This window comes from Tribolium castaneum, chromosome 1 (assembly GCF_031307605.1).
Source record: "Tribolium castaneum strain GA2 chromosome 1, icTriCast1.1, whole genome shotgun sequence".
Taxonomy (NCBI): Eukaryota; Metazoa; Arthropoda; class Insecta; order Coleoptera; family Tenebrionidae; genus Tribolium; species Tribolium castaneum.
The window spans coordinates 12561518-12585813 of record NC_087394.1 but is presented as its reverse complement, the minus strand read 5'-3'; the positions used below and the strand labels follow the sequence as shown (position 1 = coordinate 12585813).

Below are 24296 nucleotides of genomic sequence, written 5' to 3'. Positions count from 1 at the left end.
TCATCCGTCATGTTTCGTTCGTCATACAGCGTGGAATTTTTAACTGGAATAAAATTCATAACTTTGATTTAGCCGATTTTGGTGAAAATTTCCGAAACGGGTTAATTTTTATTTTTCCTTGCCTACTATTTGGTGCATATGGTTTTGTTTATCTGCTGTCAGAGATGCACAGCCTCCTATAACTTTTTTTTTCAAATGTAATGGTATGTCAAGTGACACCTCGTATGAAAGCCTTTTTTGCAAGCATTACAACGCACTATTTGATTTTTTGAATTTTTTCAAAGTCTACGTGATAAAAAAATAAAACACAATTTTATAAGTTGAACATTATTTAAGGCAACAATTGTTCAAAATGGGTACCGTTCCTCTCCTGGGAAATATCATAACGATAGTAGTATGTATTTCTAACATTTTTCAACATTTCTAGTGTGATTTGCCTATAATTTCAACTTATAAAAATTGATTTTCATTTTTTTATCGCGTAAGCTTTGAAAATATTTAGAAAAGAAAGAGTACGTTGCATTCCTTACAAAGTGGTCTTTCGCATGAGGTGACACTTGACATACCGTTACATTTGAAAAAAAAGTTAGAGGTGGCTGGGCATTTTTGAAAATAGATAAACAAAAACCGCATGCACCAAATGATGCGCAAAAGAAAATAAAAAATCGACCTGTTTCAAGATTTTTTACAAAGATCGCTTATATCCAAGTTACAAATTTTATTTTAGTCAATAATTCCACACTGCTTTAATTTTTTATCACTTGGGCATTGATAATATTTAGAAAACAAAGAGTGCGTTGTATTCCTTACAAAGTGCTCTTTTACATGATGTGTCACACAATAACATACCGTTACATTTGAAAAAAAAGTTGGAGATGGCTGTGCAGTTTTGACAGCAAACAAACAAGAAACATGTCCACTAAATGATGGACAAGAAAAAACAAAAAGCGATCTGTTTCTGGAATTTTTACAAAAATTGCCTATATCCAAGTTATAAATTTTATTCCAGTTAAAAAATTCACACGGTATGGAAACAAAAAGTAATTTAATCAGAAGTTGTTACTGATTCGCTTGTTCTTAGGTTTCGTGGTTGCAAAAAATTTCAACAAGTTCCACCTTTTACCAATAAGAGTAAAACTAAAAGTGATGTTTGAAATCTTTTGAAATTTTTCAAGCTAGGGAATAGAATTTTTTAATGTTGTTTACCGTGAAAATTATTTAAATACGTACCCAAACACACGATCATCATGCGTAATATTTATAAAAATAAATTTAAAATAATTTATACACAAGGACACCACTAAAAAAAGAAAAAATATTGATTATTGTACTCGTACATGTGATTCTCTTCAGTTTTTTTTCATAACATCGTCGGTATGTTCCTTATGTGTCACTCATTAAATTTGAAACATTGTGATAAAGGGGTATTTTTGGCGGACTAATTGGTTGTTTAAATCATGGGAAACCATTAAAAAAAAAGGAAAACAAGGAAAACTGGTGTACCAAATTTGGTTTAAACAAGTTCTGTGAACATAGCAAATATATTTGAATTGTTGGAATTACAATAACTTGTATAAACTATTTCACAACGTAACAAAATACATTTTAATAGAGCATGTGCTATTCCCATCAACCAATATTTCGTTGCATGCATATTAGCTCTTAAACCTACTGATATGACATTGTTATATATTTACATATACTGAATACAGTGAGTTTCTGTCACATTGAAGAATAAAACTTCTCCAAACGAACATATAAGTCGTATTATACAAATTATACAGAAGAAAGAGAAATAAACAAAAATAATAAAATTGGTTTAAAAAACACGACTGAACGTGTTTCTTATTCATCTAGAATACATGTTCGGACCAAAGCTTCACATACTGCGTACGGATCGCAATTTGAAGATGGTCTCCTATCTTCAAGATATCCCTTCTTATCTTCTGCACATCCGCGAGGAATACGAATACTCGCGCCACGGTTAGCCACACCTAGAGTAAAAAAAACAATTATTATATCTGATCTCCCTAATAAAAGGTGAAAATTAAATACCTGCACTGAAGTCATGGATCGAGGAAGTTTCATGGCGACCGGTGAGACGACGTTCGTTGTCCTTTCCTCCCTTAGGATCGTAGGCCTGGATGTGTCTAAGGTGGTTTCGGCTGAGCTTATCGATGGCTTTCTCGATTTCACTAAAAAAGACAAAATTAATGATAAACACACAAACAACAACTCTAAATATAATAATTTTAAATAAACCAATGAATGATTTACAATCTCTCTCATGTTTTTTCAGTATCTTAATAACAGGGCATAAGGTACAATACTCGTATTAACAACAAAGCCAAAAATACGATAAATGAAAGCTGGAAGAACTGTGAGACGAAATTCAAGAAAGGGAAGACCGACGGCAAGTCAATGGAATTCTAACATCAAAAACGAAGTAAGAATTTAAAAAAATAATAATAAAAATTAAAGCTCAATTTATTGAAAAGATGAAAAGTAATCCCTTGGAACTGTATATTTTATTTCAAAAATCATATTGTGAAGCCCGACTTCAAAACTATAAAAACCATTTTTACAACAAGACCGTTACTTACCTTTATATTTTCTTTTTTTATTCAATGTTTTTAAGTTGAAGTCTAAGAAATAAAGAATTTGCAAATTCAGAATTCATTTTCTTAGAAAAGCGAAGACTAATCTAATAATTATGATAATTAATTATATTATTATTTCTCAAGAACCTTATTTTTTAGACTTTTGTATTTCTCAAAAATCTCAACTTAATTTCTGAAAAAACTAAAGAGTAAACTATATAAGACTATGTATGGCCACTTATTACTTCAACAGCATCATTTTTTTTTATTTGAACGTTTCTCAATTTAATATTCCATAATCAAAAATTTAATCTCAAGATAGTGACATCAAGATCCTGACTTTTTTAAGGTTTTAACATTTGTCATGTCCGTATTTATAGTAAACTTTTGCAAAAAAGATTTAAATATCTTGAAAAAAGTAAGAAAAATTAAAATGTTGCATTATTTCCTTTAAAAACCTAGTGCTAAGCATGTTTCTTTAACTAAAAACAATCCAATTAAAATACATATTTTGCAAAAAAAACTCAATTTTTCTTGGTCTTAAATGAGGAAAGAACAACTTTAAGATTTAAGAAATAAAAGTTTTAGAAATCCAAAACTCAATTTCTTGATAAACGTAAGAGAAACCTCAGAATCTCTTTTTCGATAAATTAAAATTCAATCTCTTGAGCAAGTGAAGACTGAACTTAAGATGAATTATAGCTTTTTAGCTTCAATAAATTTACATTCTTTTTTTTTAGATTTTAATATTTTTCCAAGTTAGGTTCTGCAAAATAAACAAAATTAAAAATTAAACACGAAATTTAAGCTCAATATTTTAATAAATGATGTAAAAACGAGCGAAAAATTATGACATTTTACATAAAAAACCTTGCATTTCTAAAAAGTGTAACATTTCTCAAAAATGTACATCAAAAAATAAAAAGTTTTTCATTAAAAACTCAAAACTGTGATATGTACTTTAGCTCAAAAATTTAGATTTTCTCAAATCTGTTTGAAAATAATCAATAACAAAATATCAATTTCTTGATAAATGAAAAAGAAATCTTAGAACCTCAAGGTCCTTATTTCTTTTTCGATAAATTAAAATTCAATTTCTTGAGCAAGTGAAGACTGAACTCAAGATGAAGCATAGCATTTCACCTTCAATAGATTTACATTCTACAAAATAAACAAAATTAAAAATTAAACTACAAATTAAAGCTCAATATTTTAATAAATGAAGTAAAAACGAGCTAAAAATTATAACATTATACATAAAAAACCCTTTCTAAAGAGTGTAACATTTCCCAAGAAAATACTTCAAAAAATAATAAAGTTTTTGCCAATTTCATTAAAACTCAAAACTGTTGTATAATCAAAACAATTTCTTATTCATACTAAAGCCTAAAGGCTATCACATTTTCCATTCAAAATTCTTATTTCTCATAATATTAACAATAATACTTCGAAAAATAAAAAATTAATCTCTTAAAAAAATGTAGACTGATCTCAAGACCGCGAATAGAATTTCATGTCAACTGCTTTACTTTTTTATATTCAATGTTTCTGAAACTGATTTACCAAATAACAAAGATTTGGAAGATCAAAATGAAAAAGACATAACCCTTATTTGCATCAAGAACGTCAAAAATCTTTGTTTTTTAAAGATCTCTCAAAGTTTGAATCTAAAAAAAAATATTTCGCAAGACCAACAATCAATTACATAACGTAGGTACTTGAGAAAGTGAGGTCCCAAAATTTTGCAAAATCAAAACCCATTTCTTGTTCTCAAGTAAAGACATTGAAAATTAATTTTGCAAAATCAAAGCTAATTTTTTTGTTCACAGGTAAACACACTTAAAATTGATTGAATCCTTAGACTCTTGGTACTTTTTTAAAGACTTGACGAAACTTCACGAGATAAAAACTTACATAATTCCTCCATCTTCTCTCATCGCCTTAGTGGAGAAGTTAGTATGAGCCCCCGCTCCATTCCAATCGCCTTCAATCGGCTTAGGATCAAACGTGACAATAACCCCAAAATCTTCAGCGACACGATGCAAAATATACCTCGAGACCCACAATTCATCCCCGATGGAAATACCCTCACAGGGACCAACCTGATACTCCCATTGAGCTGGCATGACCTCAGCATTGGTTCCAGCAATATTAATACCAGCATACAGACAAGCACTGTAGTGAGACTCTACAATATCACGTGCGTAGACCTTATTAGCCCCCACACCGCAATAGTAAGGGCCTTGAGGTCCCGGAAACCCATTCTTGGGCCACCCCAACGGTCTCATATCCATGTCGAGCAAAGTGTACTCCTGCTCGATACCGAACCAGGGTTTGGTGTCTTTAGCCGCCTCCATGGCTTGCAGACACGTGTGTCGGTGGTTGGTTTCGGTTGGTTTTTTGTTGTATTTGTAGGTGTCGCACATGACCAACTTGTGGTTGCCCCCATTGAAGGGGTCGTTGTAGATGGCGACAGGACATAGATATGTGTCAGAGTTGGTGCCTTCGGCTTGGTATGTGGAACTTCCGTCGTAGTTCCAAACCGGCAACTCTGAAATTATAATAAAACAATTATTTGAATGCGTAACAGTTTTATTTTCCTGCATGCTAAGTGTAATAAATCAACAGGGAAACAATACTTAATGAATAAGGTAATTAAAAAATAACAACAAAAGTAAACAACAAACATTCCATATATCACCTAATAATACACTCTAGCATTAAAAATACTGACATTAAACAGTAATTTTCATACTGAGCTCGAAAACTTAAAATATTTAAAAAATAAAATGTTGACACAAGCCAATTTTCGTTTTAATAAGAAACTAGAATCAATTTATCGATAATTTTTTTTTTTAATAATTTTTAATAAAAGTTAAATATTATAAAAACTATTCATCTATTGGTACATAAATTTTATTGTTTCTATCTATCTATTTATCTTTTCCATTTGTTCTTAGGATACAAGGTTAACTTGATTTCTTCTAAATGGCAAGAAGGGTCAAATTTATTATTTGTTTCAAAGTTCCAATGGTATAACACATACCTTATTTTAATCGAAGCTTTAAAAAAAATCGAACTAATAAAATTTTGAAAAATGTAAAATTTTGTTAGCCTTGGAAATGTTATCTTTATCTATCGTCAGCTATTTTCCGCTTGAACATTGACCAAAAAATAAGTAGAAATTAATAATAATTGTTAAAATAACGCTTTTAACTGAAAAATAACACATTTCAATAAAAGAAGTTTAAACACGAAATACATTATTTTTATGCTACACAAAATGTTCAAAATGATTTTCCATTGACTTCTTAACTTTTAGAAAGCTAATAACAGTTTAAAAATTAAACTGAAAAAAATTAAAATCCATAATTAAATAAATTTTTGAATTTTTTTTATTAAAATAAATAAAAATAAATAAAATAAATAAAAGTTAAATATTATAAAAACTATTCATCTATTGGTACATAAATTTTATTGTTTCTATCTATCTATTTATCTTTTTCCATTTGTTCTTAGGATACAAGGTTAACTTGATTTCTTCTAAATGGCAAGAAGGGTCAAATTTATTATTTTTTTCAAAGTTCCAATGGTATAACACATACCTTATTTTAATCGAAGCTTTAAAAAAATCGAACTAATAAAATTTTGAAAAATGTAAAATTTTGTTAGCCTTGGAAATGTTATCTTTATCTATCGTCAGCTATTTTCCGCTTGAACATTGACCAAAAAATAAGTAGAAATTAATAATAATTGTTAAAATAACGCTTTTAACTGAAAAATAATACATTTCAATAAAAAAAGTTTAAACACGAAATACATTATTTTTATGCTACACAAAATGTTCAAAATGATTTTCCATTGACTTCTTGACTTTTAGAAAGCTAATAACAGTTTAAAAATTAAACTGAAAAAAATTAAAATCCATAATTAAATGAATTTTTGAATTTTTTTTACCAAACCTTTAATAAAAATAAAAAACTCTTTTAAAAATTACTAAATTTGACCCTTCGTGTCATAAAAAATCAAGTTAGCCTTGTATTTTCAAAATAAACGATGATAGAAAATTGAAAAACTTCTGAGCTGAATTTAACTGCCAAATTTTAAGGTAATACTCTGTTAAACCGTTTTGGTAATATTTATGTGTATCCATACTTTTTAATTTCCCTGTATTATAAGCCTTGTAGTTTGCTTCCTAGACCATACTGTTCTCAACTAAGTTAAAAAAATCACATTTTATTTTTTGAGTAATTCACTAATTACATTGAATTTTTTTAATGGAAACCCCTAATTTTTTTAGCCATATGGGTAGATCTTTTAATTGTAGAAATGGCAATACAAACCAAAATATTATATGTTACACAAATAAGCATATTTTAATAGTTACTAGAAAAACAAACATTATAATTTTGTTATTTCACCAACAAATCATCCAAATTTTAAACAAAATCCTACTACCTTTTTTTTGTTAATGACAAAACAATTCGATATAACTTTTAAGGAAACTAGAAAAACTTCTCAACTTTAAAAAAAGTTATTTTTTGAAAATTTAACTAGCATTTGGTTGAGTTGACATTGCGATCTAGAATCTACACATCTTCGATAAATTCAAACGTACAAAAAGGTTCTTTTGCAAAAATATTGTAACTTTTTTTGGAGATGTTATTTTTTTAAGAATCTTAGCTAATCTGGTAGGAAAAATTAAAGACTATTATTTGTATTATATTTAAAAGAAAAGAAAAACAGAAAATCAATTATTTTGTTACAATGCTCAATTCTGTGGAACTGCAACCAGTGCTATAAACATAAATGAAAACAATATATTCTGTCAAACCTGGAATAAATATGTACAAAAGTTAAACTACAAAACTTATTATTTTATTAATGTTTTTTTTTCACTTTCTCAGAATAAATAGAATGTGATATCCCTTACTTATCCCTTACACTTTTTGAAATAGGTATTTTTATTGATAACTCAAAAAATACAAAACTCTAAAGTAATGTTAAGAGGGCAAGAAATATGAAAAAAAATGTGATTTGGAAAAGATGCAATTAGAAATTGAGTGGAGGGATCCGGTTTTTGTAATTACCAAATTAAAAGGCATGTTCTCTTTAGTAACTGTACAAAGTTTTGTAATATTTGATGAAATGGTTCTAAAGTTATAGTGCAAAAACTTGTTTCCATATATCTACTTCCGGAAAATTCAGTTTAGACAGAACACTAGTAAATTAGCATCATTTCTTAAGTTCTTTTTGAGGTACACATTCTATAAAAGTATAAAATATGAAATATAGAATATAGAAAACAAACTGAATTGTTTTTACAAAATAATTTTGTTTCATAAATTCTACATTGAGAATTGAAGAAAAGCACCATCTGTCTTATTTTTCCTAAAAATGGAGAATGTACACTTTGGACTTTCCACTTTCCTTTCAAATAGGCCACAAAATCTAGATTTGAAAAATATTAGATACACTTTATAATATAATTTCCGGCCAAAATATGGGTCCACAGATAGGTATGTCTATTGTCAAGAGGTTATAGTATGGCACTTGAAAACTGAATGAAAATCTTATTTAAATGAGTTTCACTCTTTTTTTGTTAAATACTATAGTTTTGTTTGTTTTTTATTTGTATTAATTAAAATTACCAAAACTTTTCCACTTTGGGAATAATTTTGTTTTCGAAAACATTTTAGATAACATTTAATAATTTTGTAACGCCGTTACAGTCATTCCTCATTACTCAAAAATACGAAAAGTGCAAAAGTTTAAATCAGGTAGAAAATGATATATTTTTAAAAACGGAAAATGACCTGTTTGAGCATTTTCGCTAATTTAGTGGGAGTTTATTTCCTAATTACAAAAAAATAACAAATCCTAAATATTGAAGAAAAAAAAAATAAAATTAGTTTCAGTTTTAATAAGATTATTATTTCAGTTGGTGTGAAGATGCTGTGGTGTGTGCATGTGTTGTTGTCATTAAGTTATTATAAATTACATTAAAAAAGCCAAGTGATTTTTTTTATAAAAAAAAACGTTGCAACTCATGTTTTTTTATTTACAATCTTTTAAGGAAGCTGGTCCTATCGTTGTTAAATTTTATTACAAGATTATTATTTTGCCACTCACTGTATATTTTTTTAAAACGACTACTTAACTCATTTTTTAAATGTATTTGAGCTAAAAATTCTGTTTTTTAAATGCAAGTGCACCTCTTTGTATACAAACTTTTTTCTTTTTCGAAAACAGATGTTTGTTGTTTTATTAATTTTATTAAAATATTTTGATAAATCAGAACCAAATACAGTAAAACCTCCCTTAATTGACACCTCCGAATAACGGACACCTCTTCACAACGGACATTTTTGTAGGAACGTAACAAAACCTACATTAAAATTTACACCTTCTATTAGTGGACACCTCTGCACAACTGAAAATTAAAAATTCCCGCTGTTGAGAGGTTTTACTGTATAATTTTTAGGCGGTCCTTATACGCGTACCCGAAACATCCAAGCAGAAATTACAAAATATCCATAGCAGACAAGCTGATGAAATCATGTTCGTAATGAACTACTCTAGTATTATTAATTAAAATTGTGAAAACCAAGTTTGCTCCGGACGGGAATTAGAAAAAACATATCTTGGCGTGTCCCAAAGCATGTTTGACGTGAAAGGTCGCACCGATCAATAAAAAATTACCTTCGGGTTTCTTTGGGACGAAATCGACTGTGCGTGTTTTCGCCCTGACATTTTCACCAGTCCCATCAATCCATATGTAGGTGGCTTTTACCTTATTTTCGGGACACGGTAAATGCATGTACCTTTCAGCCACTGACTTGTTGAGCACCGCATTGGGTGAGTTCTCGAGGGTTGTATTCGGCATCGTCTATAAAAAAAAATAACAAATTGATAAAAAAACTCAATCACAGTTGAGAAACAACGTACTTAGTACAGTACTACGATTAGCACTCAGCCACTGACACAAATCAAATGAGTTCATCTTGTTTTATATCTAATTAATAATTGAATCATTCAACTCAATCTACGTCATATCAATTAATAATTTTGATAGTTGGGTATTAATAGCAGAGAAAAACAGTGCACTTTATAGGAAAATACGAATCATATTGTGTGTTACTCAATGCTGATAAGGAGTTTGCTTCATTATGATAATCATGTAGTAAACAGTATTCCCTATAAGATCCGCTGATATGTCACGTTTATGAAGTGTGACAATTTTTAATGAAGAAAACGGAATCAATGATTAATGAGTGGAAGAAAACCAACTGATATTATTTTGCTGGCGTAATCCACAAATAATGTTCGGTGTATTAGCAGAACCACAAATCAATAAAACTACCCCTTCGAATATCAACAAAGGCAAAAGGACAAATAAATAATAAGGTGTCCTCGCTCAGACTTAAAACAATACCAAAAAAAGTCTACAATTGTAATTTCAGAAGACTAAAAATGCCATGTGGACGAAAGTATCTGAAACCTGGTACAGATTTCATAATAATAACTTAGTACAAAACAACTACAGAAGCGTTTCAGTTCACAAAACTTGTTAAAATTTTGAGAAAAATTATTATTGTTTAATAAAAATGAGTAGAAAAACAAGTTATTTTCCAGGTTTTTAAATTTATAAATGCTCTTTTCTCAATAACAGGCAGAATTCGCCAAATTTAAGTTTCTAAGGTGGCGTCACTTTGTTTCAGTCTTTCGAAGAATAGCTCCTTTGTAATAAAATGTAACAGATGTAAAAACCATCTTATCGTTATCATACAATGTGTTCAAAAATGGTTGTTCATCAAGGCACCTTTGAAATTTAAACGTAATGTGCCGCTTAATTTAAATAGTGAATAAAGTGACAGATCCTTCAAAATAATGCAAAAATAATTCGAATTCAAAAACGAAAGAATACATAACAACAAAAATCTTGACTTGACAGAAAAATTACGATAGTCATTTGAACTAAGCGGCACATTGATTTTGAATTCCATAGTCAACTTGATGAACAACCATTTTTGAACACATTGTAGATACAATTACACCTAATCAAGGTCATGACTTTGATTAGATGTGAAGTAGACAAAAATTTCTGAAATTTAGTTTATATTCTAAAATAAGCAGTTATCACACGGTAACTATTTATAACAACTGAAGCATTCAATGGTTTATCAGAATTAATTTATTTTAACTAAGTTTCGTCTTATTTTGAGATGTTGTTTACAGGATGGTCCAACCCATCCCCGTCTTCTGTAGCTCAGTTATTATATAAGTTAAAGGTTAGATATTTTGTAGATGTTATTTATATTCTAACACACATTTAAGGAAAATATTTTTTGATAATACAGTGTCCCAAAAAAATAATATTTTTTAATGGTATGCGACTTGCCTTTCTAGCTTCTTACATGTCCCTACAGTTTATTTGAAATCGGTTCAGGAATTACTGTTAAAAAATAAAAACCAAATAAAATTGGTTTTACATTAAAGAGTTTTAAAAATTAATAAAATATAAAAGCAGTACTTTTTTGATGACATTATTAGTAGGTAGGTGTTGCACAAGGACTAACAGACTCATTAGTAAAGTTTGATTGAGTGTTTACAATTTATTTCCAAAGTTTTTTCAAACATTTTTCTTAATACAATCCAAATGTAAATCCTAACGCATTCGGAATTATTTGCCAAAACTTGTTTTTCGAACTATGTTACCGACAATTTTAATGAATAGAAGTCGAAAATGGCTATAATCCTACTTATTTTCATATTTTTCGATGCGGAAATTAAAAAACAATATTTTTTGTTATCACAACATTATACTGTAACACATTCACAGAGTTATTTGCCAAAAACATTAACCACGTTCGACTTTTAATCATTTTAAAATCATTTGTCATTGACAGGATGAATTTTCACAAATAACTACAAATTTGTTAAGATTTACGTTAGAATTCTATAAAAAAAAAGTTCGTTTTCTAATTCTCCATCAAATGATGTAAAAATAAACTGAGGTTGCCATTTGAAATAAGCAAAATAAATGGCCTTAAAATTTAAAAAGTTACGAAGTAAATTGTAAACATCCTACAGCAATTCAGATCAAACTTAATTAATAACTAATAATGTTAGACCTTGATCAACATGTAGTACCTAGTAAAATGTCATCAAAAAAGCACTGCTTTTGTTTTTATTTTTCAGTAATTTTTAATACTAAAAGTGTAAAGTTTTAAGTTTTTAAATTTGCCTTGAAAAACATACTATTATGACATACTACTTTTATGGGACACTCTGTATAACGTTTGTAAAACATCAAAAGTCCAACTTTACTAATAGCTAAGCTGGACCAACCTGTACAGGGTGCTCGAAAACTGGCGCACCAACTCAGTGGTACGTTATTAAGAAGCAAGCTCAGATTACGGAACAAATGTTGAAAAAATTCCCAAAGTCATATTTTAAAAAATGTGAAGCTACAAACTTATTGTGTTAACTGTAACTTTCTAACAAACTTTAGCAATTTTTTGAATTAAAAAAAATTAAAATTAATGAAAAAATCACTATGTGTAGATGTGCCGACACTGGGAATTATTTCCTAGGAAACCGTTTCAAAAATTAGTTATTTTTATTGTTGATCAAATTTTATTGCGATCACGACTGTTAGACAACGTTGCCACATATCATTTATCTAGAATTCGTTATCTATCAATAAGTTTAATACAAAGAATTTTTTTACTATTTTCACCTTTATATGTAAGCAGTTCTCTACCACACATCATTGAGTTGATGCGCCAGTTTTTGAGCACTCTTTAGATTGATTAGAAAATATTTTGCTACAGGCTTTACAATATGATGTAGTGATAAAGCGCCCCACAATTAAAAGGTCAAAAACCAACAAATTAATTTGTACAAAAGGGTTTAATCAAGCTGTATATAAAGCATAACAAACCATTTCCTATTTATACATTTGGCACTTGATACTTCTCATTAAATGAACCTTGTGTTAACTAATTTCCTTGTCGTTCATGTCAACAAAGTAATTACTCACTGTTCACATTTAATATCATTTGCAGGTGCATCCCATACTCTTATTAAATTATTAATGAAACATTTTAAATTAATTAATTAATTGACGAATGTAGCAATAATACGTATTCAAAATCAGTCGTTGCGTTATACATTTTTTATGAATCATAACTTCTAGGTCAACAAATTATGTAAATTTTTATGTTGCATAAATTATGTTTTCATCCAGTCCCTAACAAAAAATGTTCGTAGAAATAATTATACATCATTTGTTGTCATGTAAGTTTAATTACATCTGAAATTTATTTTGCCAGTTACATCACACACGTACAAGATTAATTACCCAATTAACCAACAATAAATAAATAAAATAAATTTCCGATGATGTACGTGAGAACAGATTAGTTTTAAAGTGTCGAAATTATCGCCATCACTCATAAAACTTTTCCCAAAGTTTGCTTTTTTACGGCGATATATCCCCATCACTTATTATTGACAATAACTTTTAACCTTTAAATCTAATCGTCTTTGTTATATAATTAACAACTTGTCGATAACTGGAACCCCCTCGAACATTGCCCGGGAATTGTATTAAGAAAACTGTTTACTTGCTTCGTTTGTCAGATTCTGACGTTAAATATAAGCTACCCTCCTTAATACAAACACTCTTGACACACATCGCCCTATCAATATTCATCGATCTCACCCGAAATCAATTTTTGCGGTTATCCTTGACTCGCATTGAGGATTTTTAATGAATTATTAAAGTGAAATTTTTGATTAGCACCCAGAAAAGCTGTGTCACCTTTAAACTCGTCTAATGCCCAAAACCGGTGAAATTACATAACCATCAAGTTTAAAATGGTAGTCAACCTGTCTCTAACCGCCTGATAACACACTTCACGTGTTGTTCACGCGAGTTATAAGTGATAACAAAACAATCTCAATTGTGTGAGAATGGAAGAATTGTATTTTTTACACAGGACTAAACGTAAAAAAATATTTTTTTAAATTAACTCTGCTGATAAATTTACAACATTTTTGTTATCAGAGTGACAGAACAATGATATAAATACATAATTAATTAGTTGGTTAAGTCATTAGAACTGTGTAAAAATACGCAAACTGATCATATGACTCTGGTGGTAGCAGATAATACCAGTAATGTTTCTAGTGTTTGCAATAAGAGTTAAATATTTGATTATTCTTGTATATCTATCAGATTAGTAGTATCTTTTGTTTGCCATTGCATATTGACGTAGTAGCTGAAAATTTCCTCATTATTCCCACATTTAAATCAGTGGTAACAAATTCACACTAAACTACTAAACAATAATAATTGTAATTAAATTTTGCCACATTCAACAGTTACTAAGGAATATGAAAAACAGTGTTTATTGTTAGGTAATAACAACTATTACGATCACATCTCACATGTTACCTGAAAATTGCATTTGTTGCAAAATTTTCTTTGCTATCTATATTATTTTTTAATTTTAACAAAGAGAATAAATTACTCTACATTGTGCCGTCTTTGGCTTTATTTGGATTTTTTTATTCAAAAGAAACGTGTCCCAAAATATGTAAGCTTTTCTAGTTTCTAGATTTATTTATTTACACACTCAAATTTCACACGAAAAACTAGACAAAATTCGATGAAATCTGATGGTTTATAGGTACATTCATTAGGTATTATTGATTATTTTATGTGTAATTACAATCATAAGAGTAATCTTTCTGGAAATTTTCGCTTCATATTTTTTTTTAATTTTTAGCTGAATTTTTATAACATATTGGTTGTAGGTAGTTAATTAATTTCTAATAGTACCTTATATTATTATAAGTAAAAGTTATAATTAGTGATAATTTATGTGGTGAAGCTGACAATTATTTTGGCAAACGTAATACGGCAAATACAGTGTGTTCAAAAATGGTTGTTCATCAAGTTGGCAAAGGGATTCATCCAAAGCCGCTTCATCCAAATGACTCTGGTAGTAAATAATGTCACCTCTGTCAAATCAATAAATTACCTTTTTAGTAAGTTTTTTACATTTTTCGGCAAAAGTTGCTTCATGTGGAAAGTTTGTCTTGATCTGGGTTTTGCAGTTCAGTGATTTCTGATGTTGTGTATTCTTTTTTTAAGATTCAAAACCTTTTTGCATAATTTTGACGAATCTGTCACTTTGACGGTATTTTCAATTTTAATTAAGCGGCACACTATGTTCAAATTTCATAGGTGACTTGATGAGCAACCATTCTTGAACACATTGTAATTCCAGCTGAGTCACATACCACATTAACTCAATTTTACTCCGAATAATATACACAATTTTACCCGTAAACGCATTTGTTCACATAAATCAATAAAGATTGAGAGATTTTTTAAATAGGTATAGTCCTACTGTCTTCACATTCCCATGACCTGACCTCACCTGACCTGACTATGATGTTCATTTGGTATTTGAGAAAAAAAAACATGTTTAAAACCCTCATGTCTTAAAACAAATACTGTCTCTGTTTCATTACATATTCTTAATACAATATGTTCAAAAATAATTGTTCATCAAGTGGAGTTTGGAATTCAAATTCAATGTGCCGCTTTGTCGAAATGACTGTTGTAGCTTCTGAGTCATCTCTGTCAAATCTTTGAACTAGCACTTTTTTGCATTTTTAGACAAAACTTGTTTCAAGTGTATAAAGTTTGTCTTGATTTGTGTTTTATATTTCTGTGGTTCTTGTTGTTGTGTACTCTTTCGTTTTTAAACTGAAAGTTTTTTTGCATTACTTTGACAGATCTGTCTCCTTGACAATTAATATTAAGCGGCACATTACGTCCAAATTTTATAGGTGACTTGATGAACAACCATTTCTGAACAGTGTGTATTTCTTTCCTTATATTAGTACTACGATCACTTCTTATTCGTTTTAGTGTTAAGTCGATTAGTAAAAATGTGCAGATTGGTAAAAGTAAAAACAAGTAAAACTTTTAATGAGTGGCCAAAAAATACAATAACTTTTACCTCTGGCATTTGGTCTTAAAATTAGACAATTTTGTGACGGTTGCTAATAAAAATATGTTTGTGGCCTTCTGATACGTAAACGTAAACAGCTATAGAAACTGTTGTTGTAACAAGCATAATGTAAAAATAATAACATAATGTTATAGAAAATAAAACAATGTAAAATATATTTTTTTTCTTATGAAAAAAAATAACAGATGTGTGTAATTAAAATTTACTACAGAATTATTTTTTGCAGTTTAAAGCAAAATGTTAGTTGAATTTAAGTGAAAAATAATGATAATTTTTGGATTCCAATATTCCAGTAACAACAATAAATTGTTACTACCAATCCTAATTACAAAATCAATTTACAAAGCAATAAAATAATGGTTTTCCTGTTTTTTCACACACTTTAAAAAATCACTTTAAAAAATATTGTTGTTATTCAAAAAGTGTAGTTAAAAAGTCAAGTGTGGTAACATGCAATAAAATTTAATCAGTTTTAATCAATCAATGGTATGTCTCCTATGCCAAAAATTGGAAAATTCCATAACATTGTACGCACACCTATGTAGGTACAGTTCAAAGGCAAATAAATGCGATTAAGATATTTATGTTCCTATCTAATAATAAATTAAATTATGTTCATAGATTCTATTACTTGGTGAAAGTATTTATTTTATACCTGTATAATAAAATTAAGAACATTCTTATGATTTTCAGAAAATGATCATATTTCTAATTCCAAATTCTCAAACAAACAACGCAAGTAAATCTGTTCGAACCCGAATTCCATCACAGATAAATAAATTGTTTTTCATCATTTTTGATGGACGCAGTGTATTTTTAGTACAAGATTAAACTTGGCGCTAATTCTAGCGTATTAAAAGGAGAAAATATGAATATTTTTAACCGAACTCCGCCGTGACTTTGAACCGCAATTTCAGTCGAGAAAAACTGCAGATTTGTGACTACAAAATACCATCCTTAGACTAACAACGTAATTAAGATAATGATGTAGGTCATATTATTATCATGGCCAAGGACGGTGTTTTACCAACTTATAGTTTTATCGCGCTTTCGCAAAATTTCGTCTAACAGGAAGCATTTGAGCAGGTTTTTGAATCTGCAAGTCACGTCTGAAATATCAATCTTCAAAAAAACTTGAATTTTAATTTCAAATTATAAACCACTTTGACACACGCGTCAGACAAAAAAGAAAAATCTGTTTTAGCACCCACATCTAAAAGCGGACGTCTGCGTTTGGCACGTTTTAATGGAAGTTTTCACAAGAGATCTCGTAAAATTATCATCGTAACGAGACTATAAACTTCAATGTCTTCCTAGTTTCAATTATTCTGAAAGCATCATGTCTCGATTGTTGGTAAACAACAGGAAAAACACTGACACAATTTAAGAATGTGGAACAGACTGATGGCATGTGAACCATATTATTACTCTTTATCGAACGTTCTCGATCAGAAATGACATTTTCGGAAAGACAAATACTGATTGCTAATTTTACCCGCAAGAGTCAACGATCCAAAATATTTTGAAGCTGAAATGTTCGGACTTTGAGCAGGCAAAAAATATTGGACGTTGCCAAGGGCATACATACAAATTATTTTTTTTTAATTTTCGTAATTAAAATTCTCGACTTCGAGAACTTACTTCATTAAGTGCTCACTTGACAATGAAATTTTGGTGCCTTTGTGTTCAAACAAGAGTCAACGCACTACCACAACACAACAATAAAAATGTTGCAGCTCCGCATGCTGTGTGAGTTAAATTCGTTCGAAACATGAAATGACCTCGTGTCAGCTGATCCACACGTGGCGTCGGCGTCCCCAGCGTCGAAATTTTGGGGAAAAACCACAAAGATGTTTTGACGCCCACAACACACCTATTTCCTAGATAATAACACTAATTTATCCAAGAAAACAGTTGTTTTGAATCAGCAACGGCGACCTTGCGGCCTATAGCCAGGTACAAAGTGTAGTCAGTGATAACAATAACAAAGAAAATCTGACCTAAATGAATTAATTTCAACGTAGAGTAAGTTTTTCGAAAACTTACCATTTTGCGAGCGTCGGCCACCGACGACTGGCGATTTCTGACAATTTCGCGAGAGTACGCCTCTTTTATCACCTTGTTTTAAGGAAATTTACACAACACACTCCTAATTTTTATTATTAGTGAGTGTAAACTCAAGTTTATGAGGAAAATTTTCAGTCCAATGTAAACGATGTGTATTTGGAGATGTTACAAAAATAATGCATCCTTCAGACACAACCAAATGCGTTTTGTTCATGCATTTATTAATAAATTGTTTCCGTATGACGAATTTTCACAGTTTTATTGCTTATTTTGTGGTACGTTTATCGAGTAATTAGCTTAAGAAAGGTATTTTCTATTTTAAACCGCAGTGTCATTTGTTTTTATGGTTATTTAAAAATTGAGGAACACGCATCGAGTGCGTGCAAAATTTTAACTCAAGGTGTGGGTATTTGTTTAATTGAGTGTTTGAAAGACGAAGCGTTGCTTAATTTTCTATTTTCGAAACAAAACAGTTTCTGCTTGAAAAAAATCAATCAATGTTGCCAGGAAGTCTACAATTAGGAAAAAGATAACTGGAAATTGCATAAAATAATTCTCAACGACAGTGAAATAATAAAACTTTCAAACCCACAAAAACTGATAATACTCTCAGCTTTGAAGAGTTTCTATTAATTTTTTTGAGTATTATCAATTAAGCCAATTTAAGAACAAAACCAACGAACACTTGAAATTTTAAAACCAATAACAAGCCATTGAAAGCATTTATGAAAAACAACAAAAAATCAAAATCATCACATCAAAAGTTGGCAACACTAAAAATAACGTCGAGAAAGAAGCTAGGCGTTTTCAGTTTTTTGCAAAAAAAATGAAGTTAATAAAACGCTTGGTATAATTATAATACTACTGTATATACGGTGCGTTCAAAAAGTCTTTAAATCAACTCTTGCTGTGGAATTTAAATTGACAGATTTGTATTTTCTTTGATATATTATCGTGAAGTGTCAAACGCCCTACTTGCGATATTCTCCAATGCCAGTATTTTCGTATCTAGTAATCGTAAGAAATCAACATACGTTCAAAATTTCACAGCAAGAGTTGATCTAAAGACTTTTTGAACGCACTGTATCATAAAATAATGTACCCAAGGCTAAATTAGCTCAAATAATTTCATCATAAACAGCACTGGCAATTTAGCTAAAACATGTTTTTTTTGTTTTTCTTAATAAAATACAAAAATTGTCCTAATTTGAAGAATTCATTAAATAAAATAAAATAATCATCTTTTCTGATGTCAATATAAAGTCACATGAAAGGTAAAACTACCTGGATCAACAGTAAAAATATTCCAACTTCTTCATTATCATTCTTGTGTTAATACTTACATAAGATCTGGAAATTACCAGTAAAATTATTATTAACACAGCTTTATGATCCTAATGGGTATGGATAGCAATTCGAATTGTAAATGTTTCTCATTCAAATTTAGAAATATTACTTAATTCCACTCCAAAAAAGTAATTATTATGTAATCCGTGAAAATAGTACTACAATACCTGTTTGAACAAAACAAGGGTATTTATTGATAAGAAACTTTGAGGATTTAGAGATTATAATCTTCATTTAAATACTTATCAATTATCATCCATCAAAGCAATCAGTACCTACATGGGAACATTTAAAAAATATTTGTTTCAAGCTCTTGAAACACTTTAAATATAGTAACAAGTAATTTCGACTTTTTCTTTGTAGCATGCAATACTTATTTCAAAATAATTCTGTGAAAGTGTATTAATTGACTGCATGTGATTACTTTATCACAGTGATAATACTATATTATTACCGGGTTATCTACATAACATAGTTAATATTTATTAAAACTATCGATGCAAATTACACAAAAACCAGAAAAAATCGATTAGCAACAAAGGAGGCAATTTAAATAGCATTGCAATGACAATATTTGCGATTAAACAGGACCCTAATTGATTAGTTCGAAAATAGGCCAAAGAATCTCAACATGAGATAATTAACGAAGAAATCTTATAAACAACAAATCGAGGAAAATTTCCGATTGGACTGATAATTATTTGTAACAAACTCAATTTGTTTTGTAATATCTAAACACGATTAGAAAAATAAATGTTTAATCTTTCGGCGATAGCGTATCTGATGGAAGTATCAGTACTTACGGCCAACAAATAAAGACAATGAGATCATTAAACGCTCGTTACCCTCATTTCCCACCACACAACATTGTTGTACACAGATACGAGAAAATGACCAGTTTTTTAGATATTAATGTGACAAAATCACTGCAATAATGGGAACAACAACAAAATCATTTTAAATTGGCCAAGCATTTGCATATATTCATTTAGTACTTTTGTTTTGAAAGATTTTATTCTAATCTATTTGCAATTATTTTCACATTACAAGCAAAAAAATTAACATAAAAATGTAGTAGGTGTAGAGTCACAATCTTATTCTCCTCTTTCAAAAGGTTGTAAACAAAAGGAAAGGTGATACCTTTACACCACTTGTTCGTTAGCATTGGAGTAACAGCCTTATTATTAAAATTTATTTCCACCTTTATTAGGGAATTTAAACCAGCAACAAGAATACTTTGATATCTGCTCGTTTCTTTGTTATTAAAAAAAACAGTCCAAATGCTGAAGCATTTTGGTAAAAGTGTTTCAAATATCAGATCCTTTCATCATTTTCTTTTTGTTATGAAAACTTAAAAATTGTATCCACTTTCATTAGGAAATTTAAACCAGCAACAACAATATTTTGATGTCTGCCCGTTTCATTTTAATAGAAAAAACAGGCAAAATTGCTCAAGTATTTCGGTAAAATGAGTAGTGTTTCAAATATGAGATTCTTTCACCATTTTCTTTTTGTTATGAAAAATTAAAATTTATTTCCACTTTAATTAGGGAATTTAAATCACCAGAAGGATCTTTTAATATATGCCCATTTCTTTATTATTAAAAAAAAACAGTACAACTGCTGAAGTATCTTGGTAAAAGTGTTTCAAATATGAGATTCTTTCATCATTTTCTTTTTGTTACAAATAATTAAAATTTATTTTTACTTTCATTAAGGAATTTAAACTACCAAAAAATATGTTTATATTTGCTCATTTCATTATAATTAAAAAAACAGTCCAAATTGCTAAAGTATTTTAGTAAAATTGTTCCAAATATAAGTCCTTTTACCAATTTCTATTTGTCATAAAAAAATAAAATATATTTAAACTTTTATTTAAAAAAAAAACAGTCCAAATGCTGAAGTATTTTGGTAAAAGTGTTTCAAATATCAGATCCTTTCATCATTTTCTTTTTGTTATGAAAAATTAAAATTTATTTCCACTTTTATTAGGGAATTTAAACCAACAAGAATATTTTTATATCTGCCCATTTCTTTATTATTAAAAAAACAGCCCAAATGCTGAAGTATTTTGGCAAAAGTGTTTCAAATATGAGATTCTTTCATCATTTCCTTTTTGTTACGAAAGTTTTTAAATTTATTTTTACTTTCATTAGGAAATTTAAACCACCAAGAAAAATATTTTTATAATTTGCTCATTTCATTATAATTAAAAAAACAGTCCAAATTGCTAAAGTATTTTGGTGTAAAATTGTTCCAAATAGGTCCTTTTATCAATTTCTATTTGTTATAAAAATTAAAATCTATTTCCACTTTTATTAGAAATTTAAACCACCAACAAGAATATTTTGATATCTGCTTCTTTATTATTAAAAAAAATAGTACAAATGCTGAAGTATTTTCCTAAAAGTGTCTCAAATATGAGATTCTATCATCATTTCTTTTTTCTTATGAGAAATTAAAATTTATTTTAACTTTCAATAGAAAATTTAAACCATCAAGAAAAATATTTTAATATTTTTTTTATATTTTATATATTCATTATAATTAAAAAAAAACAGTCCAAATTGCTAAAGTATTTTAGTAAAATTGTTCCAAATATAAGTCCTCTTATCAATTTCTATTTGTTTAAAAAAATTAAAATTTATTTCTACTTTTAATATGGAATTTAAACCAGTAATAAGAATATTTTATCTCCCCATTTCATTATGATTAAAAAAAAAGCAGTCCAAATTCTTCAAGTATTTTGTTAAAAGTGTTTTAAAAATGAGATCCTTTCATAATTTTTTTTTTGTTATGAAAAATTAAAAATTGTATCCACTTTTATTAGGGAATTTAAACCAACAACAATATTTTGATGTCTGCCCATTCCATTAAAATTAAAAAAAACAGTCAAAATTGGTATTTTAGTAAAATAAGTGTTTCAAATATGAGATTCTTTTATCTGTTTTTTTTGTTATGAAAAATTTAAATTTATTTACATTTTCATTAGGGAATTTAAACCACCAACAAGAATATTTTAATATCTGCCCGTTTCTTTATTACCTACTAAAAAAACAGTCCAAATGCTGACGTATTTTGGTAAAAGTGTTTCAAATATGAGATTCTTTCATCATTAAATCACCCACAGAATATTTTGATATCCGCCCTTTAAAAATAAATAAAAAGAACAGTCAAATCTGCTGAAGTATTTTAGTTAAATTGTATATTTTTATTTCATATTTCATATTATTTGAAATCCTTTTAATATTTTCATTTTGTTATGAAAAATTATTCCGATTTTTATTAGGGAATTTAAACCATTAACAAGAATATTTTATCTGTCCATCTCATTATAATTAAAATAAAACAGTCCAATGTGCAAAATATTTTGGTAAAAGTACCTATTTCAGATATGAGATTCTTTCATTTCCTTTTTGTTATGAAAAAATATTCAGCAAATAAATACACGTTCAGGTGATTCAAAATATTCAAAACTTGATTTATATTTCAAAATTCATATTTTTTAATTTTTCTTTTGTTAGCAACCGCCTTAATTGTTGTTTTTTATTTCCCTTGTTGTCGGCTTTAATTTATTGTAGCTAGTTTGTTAAATATTTTGTACACCACAAGATACAAATTGATGATATTTTTCAATAAATATCTGTGTAAAATTGCAAGGTCTACCGTCTCCACTAATTAAAATCAAGCAAAATTGATGTAACTGCCAAAAACCTGAGACAAAAATCTAACCTTTGAAAAGATATATCTTGTGAAAAAAGGCTCAAATCATTTTTTGCCACATGAACTTTTGACTCGGATATACTTATCACATTTATCACAGAATTTTGAATCAGCCTGTTATATTAATAAGGTTTAGAACAGTATACAAAAAGTGTATATACAATATTCTTGGGTCTGTTTAATTGCAATCAAATTTTAATTCGCAAGTAAGTTGACTTTGCCATTATGAAATTCTAAATGACAATTTAATTCGAATTATGTTAGTTAAATTCGACCCTAAGTAAGTTTATAATAACTTTAAGAAAAATCAAGGCACGGTGAGACCAACTTTAATTAAATATTAAATTACCAAAATTTCTTTAGCTAAAAATGCTTTTTAGGGAGTAGTTTTTCGACAAGTCTTTATATTTATTTTTGTCGTTAATTTGAATAAATGATAGTTACTCATAATTTATAAATTAAAATAAAAACTTTGTGGAATATGAACTTTCGCCTGAAAAATTAAAGATTGATAATTGTCACATCACTTTCTTAAGACATACATTATCTCTTACACTTTCACTATCATCTGCGGTCGCGTAAATGCTCGGCTATCAAACTGTTGAAAGCGCTGCTTTACTTTATCAATACAAGCTGAAACAATTTTGACCCAATTTCTGATCCAGAGTTCATTCCACCGATTTAATTTACTGCGGGAATCTTTGTAGTAAAACCGCGACCATCCCTTCATTGATCACTTCATTCATGGGAACAGTGGCTTTGTGCGTTAAAAATTCGGCAAGAAATCAACGAGAGGTCACGATCGAACCCTCTTTATTCCGTGATAAAAATAAGAAGTTGCGGACTCACCTTGTGATCAGCTGAGTGTCTAGTTTTGTTTATAAATAAACGTTTAATACACCATGTGAAAGTAGCGGATTTGGAACCACTGTGAGTACGCACTTGTCGATGACTCCCTTTATGCACTTGGTTCCCCTCCTTCACGACACATGCGCAAGGGGAGATATTTTATTCATTATGGACATTTAACGTGTCCATATCCTTTATCCTGACTAAGTGCAATCCTTCACCAATTGACCTTCGTTATTGAACTGATCATCCTGTAGCACGCAAACTTATTTTTCTTCGTTTTTGAAATGATTTTGTTGTTTTTGAAAAACACGCACGTGGAATTGATTGTCAAACTTCAGTAAATATTTACGAAGAATCACTCGAATTTCTTGTTATCAATGTCAACAAATACCTGAGTTGGAACTAGTCCTCGAGTGAATTTTTAAACGTAATTGACGTAATTGGAGAAAAATATATGTTTGTATGGAACGCGAGGGAAGAGAGAATAATTTAAACGTCATTTTGTTTAATGCCGAGAATTATTTAATGCTAACCACTTCGGCCAATCAAAAGCAATCAAAATTTAAGTACCCCATTCAATGATCCCTTATGACGGCTTTTTATTGTACTAAAAATAATGTGGGTGCCACTGGAATCACTTTTTAAAAGG

The 24296-nt window shown here is 29.1% G+C and overlaps 1 protein-coding gene across 4 annotated transcripts; it reads right to left on the bottom strand.

The window, feature by feature from the left end:
- Positions 1-1522: 1522 nt before the first annotated feature.
- Gs2 (Glutamine synthetase 2) lies at positions 1523-23800 on the bottom strand. Of its 4 annotated transcripts, none has more exons than XM_008193126.3 (5): positions 23645-23800; positions 9303-9489; positions 4515-5151; positions 2056-2195; positions 1523-1994 (listed from the first exon to the last, which is right to left on the bottom strand). In XM_008193126.3, the coding sequence occupies exons 2-5, from the start codon at positions 9484-9486 to the stop codon at positions 1846-1848; spliced, it is 1110 nt and encodes a 369-aa protein (XP_008191348.1). In that variant the 5' UTR covers positions 9487-9489; positions 23645-23800; the 3' UTR covers positions 1523-1845. The 4 variants fall into 4 exon arrangements, with proteins under 4 accessions (XP_008191348.1, XP_008191347.1, XP_008191349.1 ...); XM_008193125.3 differs by lacking the exon at positions 23645-23800 and adding an exon at positions 17702-17835; XM_008193127.3 differs by lacking the exon at positions 23645-23800 and adding an exon at positions 17297-17446.
- Between the last annotated feature and the right edge of the window lie 496 nt (positions 23801-24296).

Excerpts from the sequence above, each read along its gene's own strand:
- Gs2 (XM_008193125.3), bottom strand. Across the intron at positions 5,152-9,302 it reads CGTCCCAAAGAAACCCGAAG|AGTTGCCGGTTTGGAACTAC; the intron begins GTAATTTTTTAT and ends TTATAATTTCAG. Across the intron at positions 2,196-4,514 it reads AGAGAAGATGGAGGAATTAT|TGAAATCGAGAAAGCCATCG; the intron begins GTAAGTTTTTAT and ends TGTCTTTTTTAG.